This window comes from Onychomys torridus, chromosome 10 (genome assembly GCF_903995425.1).
Source record: "Onychomys torridus chromosome 10, mOncTor1.1, whole genome shotgun sequence".
NCBI lineage: Eukaryota > Metazoa > Chordata > Mammalia > Rodentia > Cricetidae > Onychomys > Onychomys torridus.
The window spans coordinates 21,087,475-21,101,198 of record NC_050452.1 but is presented as its reverse complement, the minus strand read 5'-3'; the positions used below and the strand labels follow the sequence as shown (position 1 = coordinate 21,101,198).

The window sequence follows — 13,724 nt, the reverse complement described above, 5'->3', positions numbered from 1 at the left end:
CTGACTCCTGAGGATTGCTATCCCCCTACTCAAGGGCCACTCTCATCCTCCAACTGAGGGGCAGCCCGCACCCCACCACTACCCAAAGGATAGCCCCATCCCAACTGGAAGGACAGCCCCATCTCCACCTGAAGGGAAACCCCACCCTTTATACCTGAGAGACAGCACCAGTTTCTGTGTGAGGGGTAGCCCCCCACCCCACCCCACCCCACCCCACCCCACCCCACCCCACCACCACCATTTGCCTGGGCTGAGGCACAGGCCCCTCTGCCTTCTTGTCCTCATGACTGAATGAAGGCTTTAAAACTTCAATGTGTACCTCCCAGGCTCAAGCACGCATGCACACACACACACACACACACACACACACACACACACACACACACTTGTTCTCAGAAGGAAAAGCCTAAGTGGCCCAGTGAAAGGTGCACCTTGTCCCAGGGAGCTGGTGAAGATAGCCTCTGTGACTGTGTGTCTCCTGCTGTCCCTTTTGGAGCATACGAAGGACATCTGCCATGCTCATCACTCACACAGAGCTCTGGGTTAGTCTGGATCTCTAGAGAAGGAGAAACACATTCTGAGGTTGGCCGCTTGCCGGAAGATGAGAGCAGAGACGGAGGAGCCTTGGCTGAAGCATGGGCTCTAACTCCTCTTCAGGGGCCCCTGTGAAAAGGCCCATCCTGAGGATGCTGTGTCCTGTGAGTCTGTCTTCGTTCTCATTGCCTGAGAGGCCTTGGGTGTGAACCCACTGGGCAGCGTGCAGGAAGCAATGCATAGCCCTGGCCGCCCTGGAGGAGGGTGATGATGGAGGGGAGCACAGTGCTGTGTGTGTGAGGATGAAGGCTCAGCCTAAGTGCACTGCTGCTTCTGTTTGGGCCGGCTTCCTTTCACAGGCGGGAGCTTGAGGCCTGAGAGCTGAAGGCTGCTTTGGGCAGGGCAGTAGATTTTAAACCCAAATCAGAAGAGGACGAGGTCATCCCAACAGGGACCCTGCTTCAAACCCTGTAGTGTTCACAGCACCTCTGGGCAAGGACGCAGGCAGTCAGTGTCCCCAAGTTTTCAACTTTCTAGGGCAATGTCAAATCTAATTTAAACACTTTGGTTGATGCTTCTATTCACGATCCAGAGTCCAGTGTATTGATATGAACTGAAAGAAGATAATCTGAGGTCATGGCACCAAACATTCTGAGTATATGTGGAATAAGGCTCTGCTGCCAATCATGCAGCCAACTCAGGTCTGAAAGAGATTTGTATTTGTGTGTGTGTGTGTGTGTGTGTGTGTGTGTGTGTGTGTGTGTGTGTGTGTGTGTGTGTGTGTGTGTGTTTATATGGGTGGGTTTTTTGCTTGCAAGTATTTCTATGCACTACTTTTTTTTTCTTCAAGATTTATTTATTTATTTATTATGTATACAGTGTTCTGCCCAGAAGAGGGCACCAGATCTCATTATAGATGGTTGTGAGCCACCATGTGGTTGCTGGGAATTGAACTCAGGACCTCTGGAAGAGCAGCCAGTGCTCTTAACCGCTGAGCCATCTCTCCAGCCTTGGTCTGAAAGAATTTTGTGAACTGCTCACATCCATGAGGAAAATATTTACAAAACTGAACTGAACCAGAAGAGTAAAATGTTTTGTTTCTCTGATCTGTCACCATGTTACTGAGCTCGAACAGGTGAAGAAAGAGCCGCCCTGTTCTCAGTGGGAGCTACACAATTCACTGACATGAAGAGCTTTAAAAATGATTTTTACATTTTTAGAGAAAATGCCCCAGACCTGTCATCTCTTCTCCTCAGTCAGTTGTAGAGCCCCAGGTGATAACGCCTTTTTGTAAGGGATGTTGGTCATCAAGTTTGGGGCAGCCCAGCTCGGAGAGAGTTCAGTGGTAGAGTGCCCTGGCTTCAGTCCTCAGCAATAACACACACAAACATTTAGGATGGTGGCACATGCCTGTCACCCCAGCACTTAGGAGGCTGAGGCAGGAAGATCACAAGTTTGAGACCAGCCCATGCTTCACAGCAAGAAGCAAGACCTCGCCTCAAAACACTACTACGACAACAATGACGATATAATATTAGGGGTTGTGGGTTTGGCTCAGTGGCAGAGTTCTTGTCTAGCATTTGTGAAATTCTGGGTCCCATCTGAACCACCTAAATAATAATAAGAGTAACAATGAAGCAACTGTCTGTGTGAAGGAGACCTGGAGCCAGGGAGCCAGGGAACCAGGTCCTGGAACCATTGCACCCTGTCAGTCTTTGTGGTCTTTGTGGATTTCATTGTAGACTCAGGGTTTCTCTGGGTGTGGTCCCTGCACTTCTGAAGCAGAGAGTATGGAGTTAGGGCCCAGTAAAGAGATTAAAAGTATACTGCTTGCTGGGCAGTGGTGACACATGCCTTTAATCCCAGCACTCAGGAGGCAGAGGCAGGCGGATCTCTGTGAGTTTCAAGGCCAGCCTGTTCTACAGAGTGAGATCCAGGACAGCTAGGACTGTTACACAGAGAAACCCTATCTCAAAAAAATAAACAAACAAACAAACAAACAAACAAACAAAAAACAGATACTACTCTGGCACAGTGACCATTGACCATTTCCAGAGCAAAATCTCTGTATTTCGTTCTGTTTCTTAAAGTACACAATGGAATTCCCACAGGAGCAGTCTTTAGTAAGAACAGTGTGACATTCTTATTCAGGACAGGAAGTTGAAGCCTGAGGAATTCATTGTTAAACTAAGGACGTTTAGCTTCCTAGCTGCTTCTCTGCCTGCTAGACTGGTAGAGCCCAGGCCTTGACCTATCCCAGTCTCACGGCTTACCGTGGTCTAACTCCCGACCAAACTCGTAATTTCTAACTGCTCCTTTGGCCCTGATTTCCCTTCCCAGAAAGGCGTCTGAGCCTCAGAACCTGTGTTTGTCCTGTCTGTTTCCCCTCCGTGCATCCATCGGACATTATTTTACCTGTGGATGCAGCAGGGACCCTTTGAAGACAGACATGAAGTTGGTTGCTTCTATGCCTTTAACCTGCATTTGTTAATGGGGTATACCCAAAGGCTGGGGACCCACCAGGGGCTCCAAACCACAAGCCTGCCTCCCCCTAGGTAGGAAGCTGGACAGATGGCGCATGGAGTAAAACCGTCAACACGTGGGTACCTGCGGCCTGGCTGTGGTGGCTTTGCCCCTTTCCCGAGGCCTTCCTTACCAACTGGCAGGCCACTGCAGAAGGCTCTGAGGCTGCAGCCACAAAGTCGAAGACACCCCGTCTCCCCAGGCGCAGCTGGGGTCTCATCACATGAGGAAAGGGAACAAACCAGCTGGAAACACCTATGCATGGGGGAAAAATGGAGGAGTCAGTGCAGCAGGCTGCCACGTGGTGCTGCTCCTTGTCCACGTCTGTATTTCCATCACAGATGCATCAGGCACAGTGCAACTTTCACATAAGCAAAGAGTGACTCACTTCTGTGGCTTTTGCATTTTCACATCAGAGGCTTTCTCTAGTTCACTGAATTCAATTCCCACCAGGCTCTTTGGAAGCCTGGGTCTGTCTTTCGGCTCAGGTGGAAGGAGCTGACACTCAAGCTCAATCCCAGGCTCTGGGATTTCTCTGCATCCCACTTCCGGCCTCATTGGCTGTTCTCTAGGCCCTGAGACCACATTCTGTGGAGGAACACTAAGATTCAGCCACCTACACAAACCATGCATTATTTATCCTCTGGTTTAGCCTCCAGAGAAACTCAGATCAGGCTGTGGCTCCCAGAGGTCTGGATATCAAGAGCTTTGTCCCCAGAGTTGTGTTATGGGAAGGTGTGGAACCCAAGAAGACCTGCTCTCCCAGGAGGATTGTGGGACCTTTTAGGAGCTCTTCCTCCACCTCTAGACTGTGACTGGTAGTTCTGCTCTGCCACTCACTTGTGGCCCTCACGTGCTGTTCCTCTGCAGGTCAAAATCAGCAAGGCCAACTCACTATGGGCTGAAACAGTCCAAGCTGTCAGTCCAGACACATCTTTGGTTACTATTAGGGGATTGTCTTGGATCTGTGGTTGCAGGAACCAAAGGCAAACACAGGGGGTGGGTGTAATTACTTTGTATGGCGAGGTCATGAAGGTTGAGGGAAATAAGTTAACCTGGAAGTGTTGGCATCATTAACAAAATATTCATCAGCCAGCATTCACACTGAGCTGGCATTCACGCTGGTTCTAGGGGCACTAAAAGCTGCTGCCCAGCTCCATTCAAAGACTTTCCCCTGTACTCCCTGACGGTTTCTCCAGACTCTAATCTTTGGTTCAGCCTGAGGCCTTGGACCTTGCCCTCCAGACCTGGCTCCTCAATACCTGAGCTAATTATGGCCAGCACTCAGTTGACAGTCAAAAACAATCTGAGAGCAGCAGATGGCTGATATGGAACTAGAATGTGGGTTCCAGTTTTGGCTGTGGAGTAATGAAATCACCACCCATCTCCTAGCTCCTGCAAAATATGGTGCCCTTCTGGACAGTAGTGCCTCCTCTCCCCCCTCCCACTTCTCTTCCTCTTCCTTCTCCCCCCCCCCCCCCCTGCCCCATCTTCCTCTAATTCGATGGAGAAGAAAGAATCCTGTATCACAGAGCTGGTGCTGGGGTTGCTGCACCAGCAAGGGCTGCCTGTGCTGTTCCATTACAGTTAAGGGTCTTAGTCTGATCCTTTGGCATTGGATTCGTGTGTGTGTGTGTGTGTGTGTGTGTGTGTGTGTGTGTGTAAATGCATTCAACTCTTTTTATGCACTTAAATCTATAGTTTTCTTTTTACCTTTGTTGGGTGTTAAGGGGATGAGAAGGATGTGTGTATTTTAATTTCAGTAAGGCTGTTTAAAGACCAAAACCCTGGGTGGTTTCTAGCCAATTTTCATCAATTTGGTTCTTGATGTAATAACCAGGAAACCACCGCCAGAGGGCAGATGAGGACGTCATGGAGGCAAAGAGAGGCGGAGAAACCCAGAAGTACTCAAGCAGCCTAAACGTGAAATTTACAAGAGGCAGCAGGTGCGGATGGCCTCTGTTAAACTACTGAATAATTCCAAAGGTAACAGTGTCTAACTCTCACTAGGGTCACCTTTCAAAGACCAGCGAAAGGGGGAGTGAACAAGAAGATGACAGCCTTGGAACCAGCAACCACGTTGCACACTCAAAGGATGGCAGGACTCTGGAGGTCAGAGGACTGTGAAAAAGGGCTCCTAACCTCTCTCCACTGTGAGGATTACCATGCTGAGGGGCAGTCTACTTGCTACTCACAGCAAAGGGGTAATTTCTTATAACTTCTGACTGACAGCATCGAATATTTTAACACCAAGAATTTGCAAGTCGGCGGGAGAAGATCTTTGAGGAAAACAAAGGGCAGGTAATTTTAAACAGGCATGGGGAAAATACAGCGCGAAATTGAACAATGTTTGGCAGTAGTGACATTGAACAGAGGCATTTCCAAGTAGCAATAAGGGCAGTCCAATTGTTCTTGCTTCTTGGTGTCTTTAGAGAAAGGATGGTTGGGACACAGAAGCAGACAGTGAGTTCAAAGGCAGGTGTGCAAACATTCTTCTGATGCTCCTTCACCTCTTGTCTGCAGTAACTTGATAGGGTAGACAGATGGGACAGTAAGGGTACTCAGGTTTGGAGGTGAGGACAGTGGGGATGAGGAGAAGTGTCCTGCCAGGGTCCCACACTGGAATTTGGGACATATTCAGTCTGACTCAGAAGAGCAGCAGGGTCCCAGCAGCAGCTGCCCCTCATGCCAGGCCAGAGGACAGTTATCTTCCAAGGCCAGACCAGCTTGACTGTTTCAGGACTTAGAAAGGGGGTATGGGAGATGTTTGCGCCACATCTGGCCACCAGCAGCCAGCGGACAGCAGTTTAAGGTAACACATGTCCCCAGAACAACACTGGTATGCCACACTAAAGGAGTAGGGAGGAGAGATTGGAAATAGGATGTGCTGTGCCCTGGGATCAGTGTTTGGTTTGGTTATGTTTGGTTTCTCCGGAGGAACTGACAGGCAACCTTTGTCCTCTGCCAACAGCAGGCAACCTGTTGGGTTGGTAGGAAGGATGATGGGCATGGTTCAGGGATGAAAGAAGCCTTGGGAGACCTCTCAAAGACCTTCGTGATAAATGCATTCTCAGCAGCATCTACTGCTACAGTTGAGAAGGCAAGAGCTTGTGTCTTTCTCCTTCTCCATTTAAGTAAGTACAGAACCTTCTTCAGGGTATGGGATAAAGAGAGAAAGCCTGGGATATGAGAGACCAGGATGCCACAGCAGAGCTCAGAACCCTCTGCATGGAACTCCAGAGAAAAAGCCTGGGATATGAGGGACCAGGATGCCACAGCAGAGCTCAGAACCCTCTGCATGGCACTCCAGAGAGAAAGCCTGGGATATGAGCGACCAGGATGCCACAGCGGAGCTCAGGCCCCTCTGCAGCAGAGTGTTGGGAAAGCTAGAAAGACTGGACTTTTCTAAATTTACACACAGCTATTTCGGGTCAGACTTTGGGACATCACAGGCACACCTTGACTTATTATAAAGACAGCAGTCGGGCTAAAACAGTTCTAGATATGAACAGTTATTTAATCCAGGCAACTCCTTCAACATCATCCTGCTTTTCTTCCACCAAAAGAAGAGTGGACTATTACTGTCTTACCTTTTTGTCACTCCGACAAAATATCTAATATAAGCCATTTAAAAGCAAACATTGTTTATGAGATACGGTGCCCCAAGAATGTGCTCTGAGTGACCTGTTCCCTCCAGCCATGTCTCACCTCCTAGTTTCCACAAGCTCCCCAAATAATGCCACCGTTTGGGAGCAAGTGTTCAATGTCTGAGCCTTTGCCTGGGGCAGTTCACATCCAAGTATAACCATTCATTGTGAGAGGCTAGAGAGATGGCTCAGAGGTTAGGAGCATTTGTTGCTCTTGCAGAGGACAACATTCAATTCTCAGCACCCACATGGGTGGCTCACATTCATCTGTGACTCCAGTTCCAGGGGACCTGATGCCTTCTTCTGACCTCTGTAGACACCAGGAATGTATATATATACACGAGGGGAAACATTCGTACAAATAAAATAAGTAAATCTAAACCAAATCCAATTTCTTTTGCAAGAAACATTTCCGAGTGCAGAGTTTGCAGTCCAGCTCATCTCCCCCACCCAAGCCTAGAACAGTGCCTGCTCACCTTTTCCGGTTCTCAAAAATGTCCTCGGCCTTTGCCTCAGCCATGTGCTGTGCTAGCTGATCCTGGATGCCACACTCAATACACCAGCTTTTTCCTTCATTCACTGCAAGACACAGGGTGACAGAGACACTTGAGGCTTCTAGTGTCTGTACTGAGAACTCATGTCAGAGTACCCAGCATGCACGGAGAAAAAGATAAACGGCAACAATAGTTTCCTGTGGGGCATTTACCCACCAACCCCACAGCTCCCCAGAGTTTTCTTTAGTGTAAGCATCAGGAAATATTAGATAAAAGGATTCATATTGCGGAGATAAATAGAAAATACAGGATAGCCTCAAGAGGGCCTGGAACCTTTCCAACGGGCCCTGTCTCTGCCCCAGGGTATTTATAGAGATGTCAAGGGGTGGAGCAAAAGACCTCCACCCAGCACAGCCAAGTGCAGACCATCTCAGACACCTTGCACTCAGGCCGGTGGTCCTAATCATCCTTCTCTATGCGGACCTGCTGAGTAAAGCCACGAGGAACCTGAAAACGGGCTCCCACATTTTCCCAATCAGAAAACTTACTTCTCTACCCTCTCCTTAGGAGACATGTTTGTTTAGGAGATTTTTGGAATAGATCAACCACTCAAGCTAGTGCAAAAGAAGTGAGAGAAATCTGGTAATAAAAACAGCTTTAGAAGCTGGTAAGCCCAGGCACCCAGGGAGCTGGGACATCCAGAATCATATCCATTACATCAGGGGGAGCATCCTAAGCTCCTCTGCATTATCTCTCATGGCACCCCTTCTCTTGCGAACCCAAAGAAGGAACTGTTCTGGGTATCTGTCATCTCATTTCCCATTTTGCCATTCAGAGGCAGGGACCAAATTCTCTGTGGTTGCAAAGCAACCCCTTATTACTGTTAAAAGTGTTTGGTAGTTCTCCTAATTCTAAGTTACAGAAACTTTTCGACCTCTATAGAGAGTCTACAAAACTTAGTCTTGTTTTGTCTTACTCGGGAAATTAGAAAGTCCTTCCTTCTAGAATTGTCTGTGGGTCTGCACTCAAGAGGAAAGTATTAATTGGCAGGTTGGGGATTCTTTTCCTGTACAAAGTTCCTTCCCAGTTGGGAAAGGGAAGGAACCATGGGGGCACAGAGAAGAGCCTGCTGGGCTGGCTAATCTACCTACATCCTGTATTTGCTGAAAGTCCTTTCAAGTAGGCAGGCTGAGTACATAGAACCTCTGCGCCCCATGGAGACTAAAGGTCCACGTTGACACCAGTGTCCTGTCTTTCCAAGAAGGGCTGATGGTGGTCTCCAATCTTCTTTCTCTCTCTCTGTTAATTCCTTTGATTTTTCTCTCGTCTGTGCTTGTTGGGGTAAGTGCAAGGGATTTGGGGAAATGTGTGCTTTGCGGCTTCATTAGTAACTCAAAGTGGATTTGTTCTCAAGGACTGAATCAGTTTCAATTTGCAATTTGTTTGTATGCAAACAGTTTTCTCTCTCTCTCTAACACCCCATCCTGGATGCCTTGTGACAGATCTAACACCTCATGTTTAAAGTGAGCCAAGAGTAAAGACACCTGCCATGTCCAGCATCAGGACCCGACGGCCACCTTTGGCCTTTGGCAGGACTGGATGTAATGAAGATGAGAAATTCAAAGTTTGTGGCAGTCACACTCCTAACCACAGGCTCCAGGGAGGGACAGGAATGAAGAAAGGGAAATACCCAGCTCTGCGGGAGCTACTGGAATGTAAGTGAAGATTAAGAATTAGCTTCCCCATCACTAGGCAATAATGCTGGGGCTCAACTACAGTGAGCAGGAAGTTGTCATTGCCTCGGAACAACCTGGTAGCCTGTGCTTGGCTCTTCTCTCTTTTAATCATGTGGGTGCTGTGTTCTTAAACTGCCCATATCCAGCTAAGGAATGGTGTTGCTGGCTGTCCACACTCAGCCTGATTCTGCATGGCCTGGGATCTGCTGAGCACTCACTAGTATGATAAGGAGCATAGCACAGAGGGACCTATAGCAGAGGCCAGAGGCACGCCCCACTTATGCTGAGAACTAGACATGCTTAAGCCAACTGGAGAAGGCCACGTGACACCCTACAGACCACTCCAGGTACAAACATCTGGATGTAGTTAATGCGGTGGCTTATGAAAATGATCCGTTTCATAACCACTTCGTCTGGGCTTCACTTAGGAGCCATCCAAGATCTGGCCGGGTCCCCCATGCCCTTCTTCTTAAGGGAGGAAAGGGGAAAAAGAAGGGATGGTTTCATTTCTTCGCATGAAATTAATATGTAAGACAGAAACCCCTCTGGAATGACCCTCAAGAGAATCTTCTAGATGGCAAGGAATGAAAGCAGCTACCCAGCTCCACTGGTCTTTTCTAAGCTTTGAGCAAAAGCCGTGTCTTTTGAAGGCATTCTTTGAAAGCCCCAATGCTCCATTCAGATTTAACACACAACTTTTGACTTAAATGATTGTTTAAGGTATTGTTAAGGCACAAAAGGGTTAAGGTATTTAAACTGTATACAATGAAAAGGGCAGATGGATACTTGCATGCAAGTAGCATATCCTGAAGAATTCAAATAGTCTAAACAAAATGGCAAACATTTGTGTATACAATTTATGGAATAAAGAAAGTAGATCATCTGTTGTATCAAAGGTTTGGGTGCTTCCCGAGAAAAATCCTTGTATGTTAGGATGTTGCGGATGGCATCTAACATCCGGTTCAGATGTGGGCAGTAACACATTTGCAGCTGTGATAGGTGCATCACAAAAGATACAAGGAAGATAACCCCAGAAGGATGTTTGGAGGAATAGTCAGCTTTGCATCCCAGGTCTCCAGCCCAGATTCTGATTAGCATGAGTTCACAGCTAACATACACTTTCAAAGTGAGCTTGCCGGAAAGGCACCAAAGGGCAGGCCAGCATCACTCCACCTTTCACTCACAAGCAATACACAGGCTAGTGTGTCCTTTCTTAGGCAGCAAACTTGCCAGTACTCATTTCTGCTCTGTTCCTGGAGACAGCTATTGCCTATCTTTGGATTCTCTGTGTCTTTTATGGCACCATTTCCCAGCCTCCGCCACCCTCAGGGTCCCAACACACATAGAGCATCAAACAGTGTCTGGGCAGATTTTGGTAAATTGTGGTGGCACAGCACGGGATGAGGGTAGATGGCTAAGACTGTGACAGAGCTGAAACTTACCATTGGTTGAGCCCATTCCTGGAGTGGAGTGCTCCAAGGAGTACAGGGCCCAGGCTGTGATGACCACCCTCCAGCCCATTCTCAGGCAGCCTGCTCCCATGGAGTCTTCTGCTCAGCATAAAGATCACAATTGGCTCTGAAGAGTGAGTGCTGGTGGGAGGATGACCACAGAGGGTCCTGATGCAGCCCGGCCTGGCCCTCCTGCCCTCCCTCCCTAGGAACCAGAGCAGTGAGCCTCCCTGCTCTCATTAGCATATTAAGGGCAATGAACCAATGACAAGGCACCCCTGAGAAACATCTTGCAAGGGAGCCCTAGTAGGCTAGAAGGCTGTTCCCTCAAAGGTGAGTATGCCCTAAAAGGACAGAGATCAACAGTGTCTCATTAGAGGGAACAGAGTATTAAGTACTTTAAAGTCCATGGCTTTGTGACAAACAGCAGGGTGGCCTGTCATCTGTAATGCCAGGTCAGTGCACACTTTTAAGGTCATCTTTAAGTGACAGAAAACAGTTTTGCTACATCTGATGCCAACTGTGGGAAATGGAGGGATGGAGGCGTAGTCAAGTGACAGAGCATGTGTCTAGGCCTTGGTTTCAGTTCCCCAGTAGAGAGAGGGGAGCTGGGGAAGAAGGAGGGGAAAGAGAGAGGGGAAGAGTGGGGAGTAGAGGGGAGAGGAGAGATGAGTTACTTTGGCACACATAATTGAATTACAAATGATGTCTATCCCTTCTATAATCTTCCATGGTTCTCATTTACTTCAACATAAAAATGTTTAGAGCAATAGTTGAATGTCTCAATGTTGCCTCCAAATGCCTTTGTTCCTTTGACCATTTGACATGTGGGCAGACACCATTCCTAACTGTTCTCTGTCTGGATGGCATCAGTGATCATAGTAGAGATGACGACAATGTTGTAGGGTTTGGTGACCACTGTGATTTTTCTCTCTTGATACTTTTGTGAGCACAGGGAATCCACATGACCACCTTTTTATCTAAATCGTTTCAACACCTTTTTAAAGAAAAGTACAACACACATATGTCCTCTGGGGAAATTTATTGGTCTGAATTTTTTAAAGATTTGTTTGTTTGTTTGTTTATTATGTACAGTGTTCTACCTGCATGTGTGCCTGCAGGCCAGAAGAGGGTGCCAGATCTCATTACAGATGGTTGTCACCCACCATGTGGGTGCTGGGAATCGAACTCAGGACCTCTGGAAGAGCAGCTTATACTCTTAACCTCTGAGCCATCTCTCCAGACCCTGAAATTTTTTTAAATAACCTAAATTTTTTTCCAGCTTATAATTACATCATTTATCCTCTTCCCTTCATTTCTCCCACCTTGCTCTCATTCAAATTAATGCCTGCCTCTCTCTCTCTTTCTCTCTCTCTCTCTCTTTTTCCTTTTTTTGGGGGGGGGGGGCTGTTCCAGGACAGGGTTTCTCTCTATAGCCCTGGCTGTCCTGGATGTTGACCTGTAGACCAGGCTGGCCTCAAACTCAGACATCTGTGTGCCTCTGTGTCCTGAGTGCTGGGATTAAAGGCATGGATCACTACTGCCTGGCTGACTTTTTCTTTAATTGCGCGCGCGCGCGCGCACACACACACACACACACACACACACACACACACACACACACTTCAATATATAAATGCAACCTGCTCAGTCCTTATAATGTTATTGTATGTATATATTCCAGGGCTGATCATTTGGTGCTGGGTAACCAATTGGTGTGCTCTTCCCTGGGGAAGACCGTTTCTCCTGCTCTGAGACTTATTTCTTAGTTACTTGTAGTTCTTTGTCTAGGGCTGAGGCCTCCTGAACTTTCCCCCATCCAAGTCAGCGTGTCTCTTGGGGCTGTTCTTGTTCAGGTCATGAAGAGCAACAATGCTATGCAGGAAGGTAAGTCTTCACAGGTGTAGCTTCTCCGACATTTCTAGGGGACACAGTTTTGGAACAAATGTCCTGGTCCTCTGGTTCTTCCACTCTTCCTGTCCTCTCTTCTGCAAAGTTCCCTAAACCTTAGGTGCAGGAGTTTTCATCTAGACCAGGCTCTAGAACTCTGCATTTTGATAACTTATGTTTTTCTGTAATGGTCTCTGTCTACTGTGAAAAGAAGTTTCTTTGTTGAGGGGTAAGGACAACATTTATCTGTGTGTGCAAGGATAAATGTTCAGAGTGTAGTTCTGAATTGTGTGGGTTTAACAAGTGGAGGTTGTAGGTTCTCCTTCAAGATCCAGGATTTCACTATCCCTGGGTACTTGGCTAGGTTTCCAGTACCTGGCGTGATCTCACTCTTGTTGAGTGGTCTAAAGTTTTATTAGAGACCTGTTGGCTATTGACAAGGTATGCATGCCACTGCACCCGTAGGGTTATAATAGAGTAAGTATATTCTAATTGATTAGTGTATAGTTATCTGTATTGGCTTCCTGTGCCTAGCCCTAACCTTGCTTGAACTCCTTATTTTGATCTGGAGAGCTTTGCCTATACTAATATAAGTGCTCTGTGATACAGACAATGGACACATATGCACGTGTCATATTGAAGTATGAACCGTATCATTTGAGACACTGTGCTACTTTTCAAAAGTCTAGACCATATACACACATTATGGATATACAGCACAAAGGCAGATTCAGAGACCTGGTGCCAGTGTACATCCTCTTTCTTCCCTGGATCTGGGGTAAAGCAGTTGTTCTTTCTCCTGGGAACTTGCAACATGTTCAGTGAGCAAGGAGATCCCCTGGGTACTTAGGTACTCTAGTTACACTGAGCATCGCATTCTTGATTTGAAACTGCTGCATGCTCCAGGATCTGCGGAAGCCCCAGCATGAACATGGAGTGGGACCTGAGGAAGGAGGCACTGGTCCTGTGCTGCCCACCTACAAGGGTTCCTTATACCCTTTGACTCTTTGGCAGAGTCATCTGCAAACCACCAAAGAAATGGACAGACTAAAGCACAGAAACCCAGGGAAGACACTCAACTCATTCTGGTTCCTGCTTCTGTCTGGTCATCTGTATTTTCCCCTTCAGACAGGGTAGCTCACAGGACAAGCTCCATGGGATGGCGTCTCTGTCAGGAAGATGATGATAGTTAAATGAACACGTGTATGGTAAACATGCTTAGGGTGTTCACACATGGAGCCTCTGGAGCTTACGCTTATAAACACCCCTGAGTCAGGAACGGAAGGCTACCTGGGGAGAGAGCTCCATGGTAACTGAGTGGTGTCATGGTGTACTGGACACACTGACAGTCCATAGTAGATGCCACTGCAGTCCTTTGCCTATACCATACCCATAGGCAAAGCACCAGTGCACCCTGCGGTGTTGGGAACTCAGCTGTGGCCATCAATG

At 47.6% G+C, this 13,724-nt stretch overlaps 1 protein-coding gene across 1 annotated transcript in view; it reads right to left on the bottom strand.

Annotated features, from left to right (window-relative positions):
- Pkd1l1 (polycystin 1 like 1, transient receptor potential channel interacting) overlaps positions 1–10,455 on the bottom strand; it is a 123,017-nt gene extending 112,562 nt beyond the window's left edge. Inside the window, exons 1-3 of the mRNA XM_036201099.1 lie at positions 10,377–10,455; positions 7,181–7,283; positions 3,191–3,302 (exon numbers count right to left, since the gene is read on the bottom strand). Of these exons, the coding sequence (XP_036056992.1) occupies positions 3,191–3,302; positions 7,181–7,283; positions 10,377–10,455 (294 nt within the window). The remainder of the gene's footprint in view (positions 1–3,190; positions 3,303–7,180; positions 7,284–10,376) is intronic.
- Positions 10,456–13,724: the final 3,269 nt, after the last annotated feature.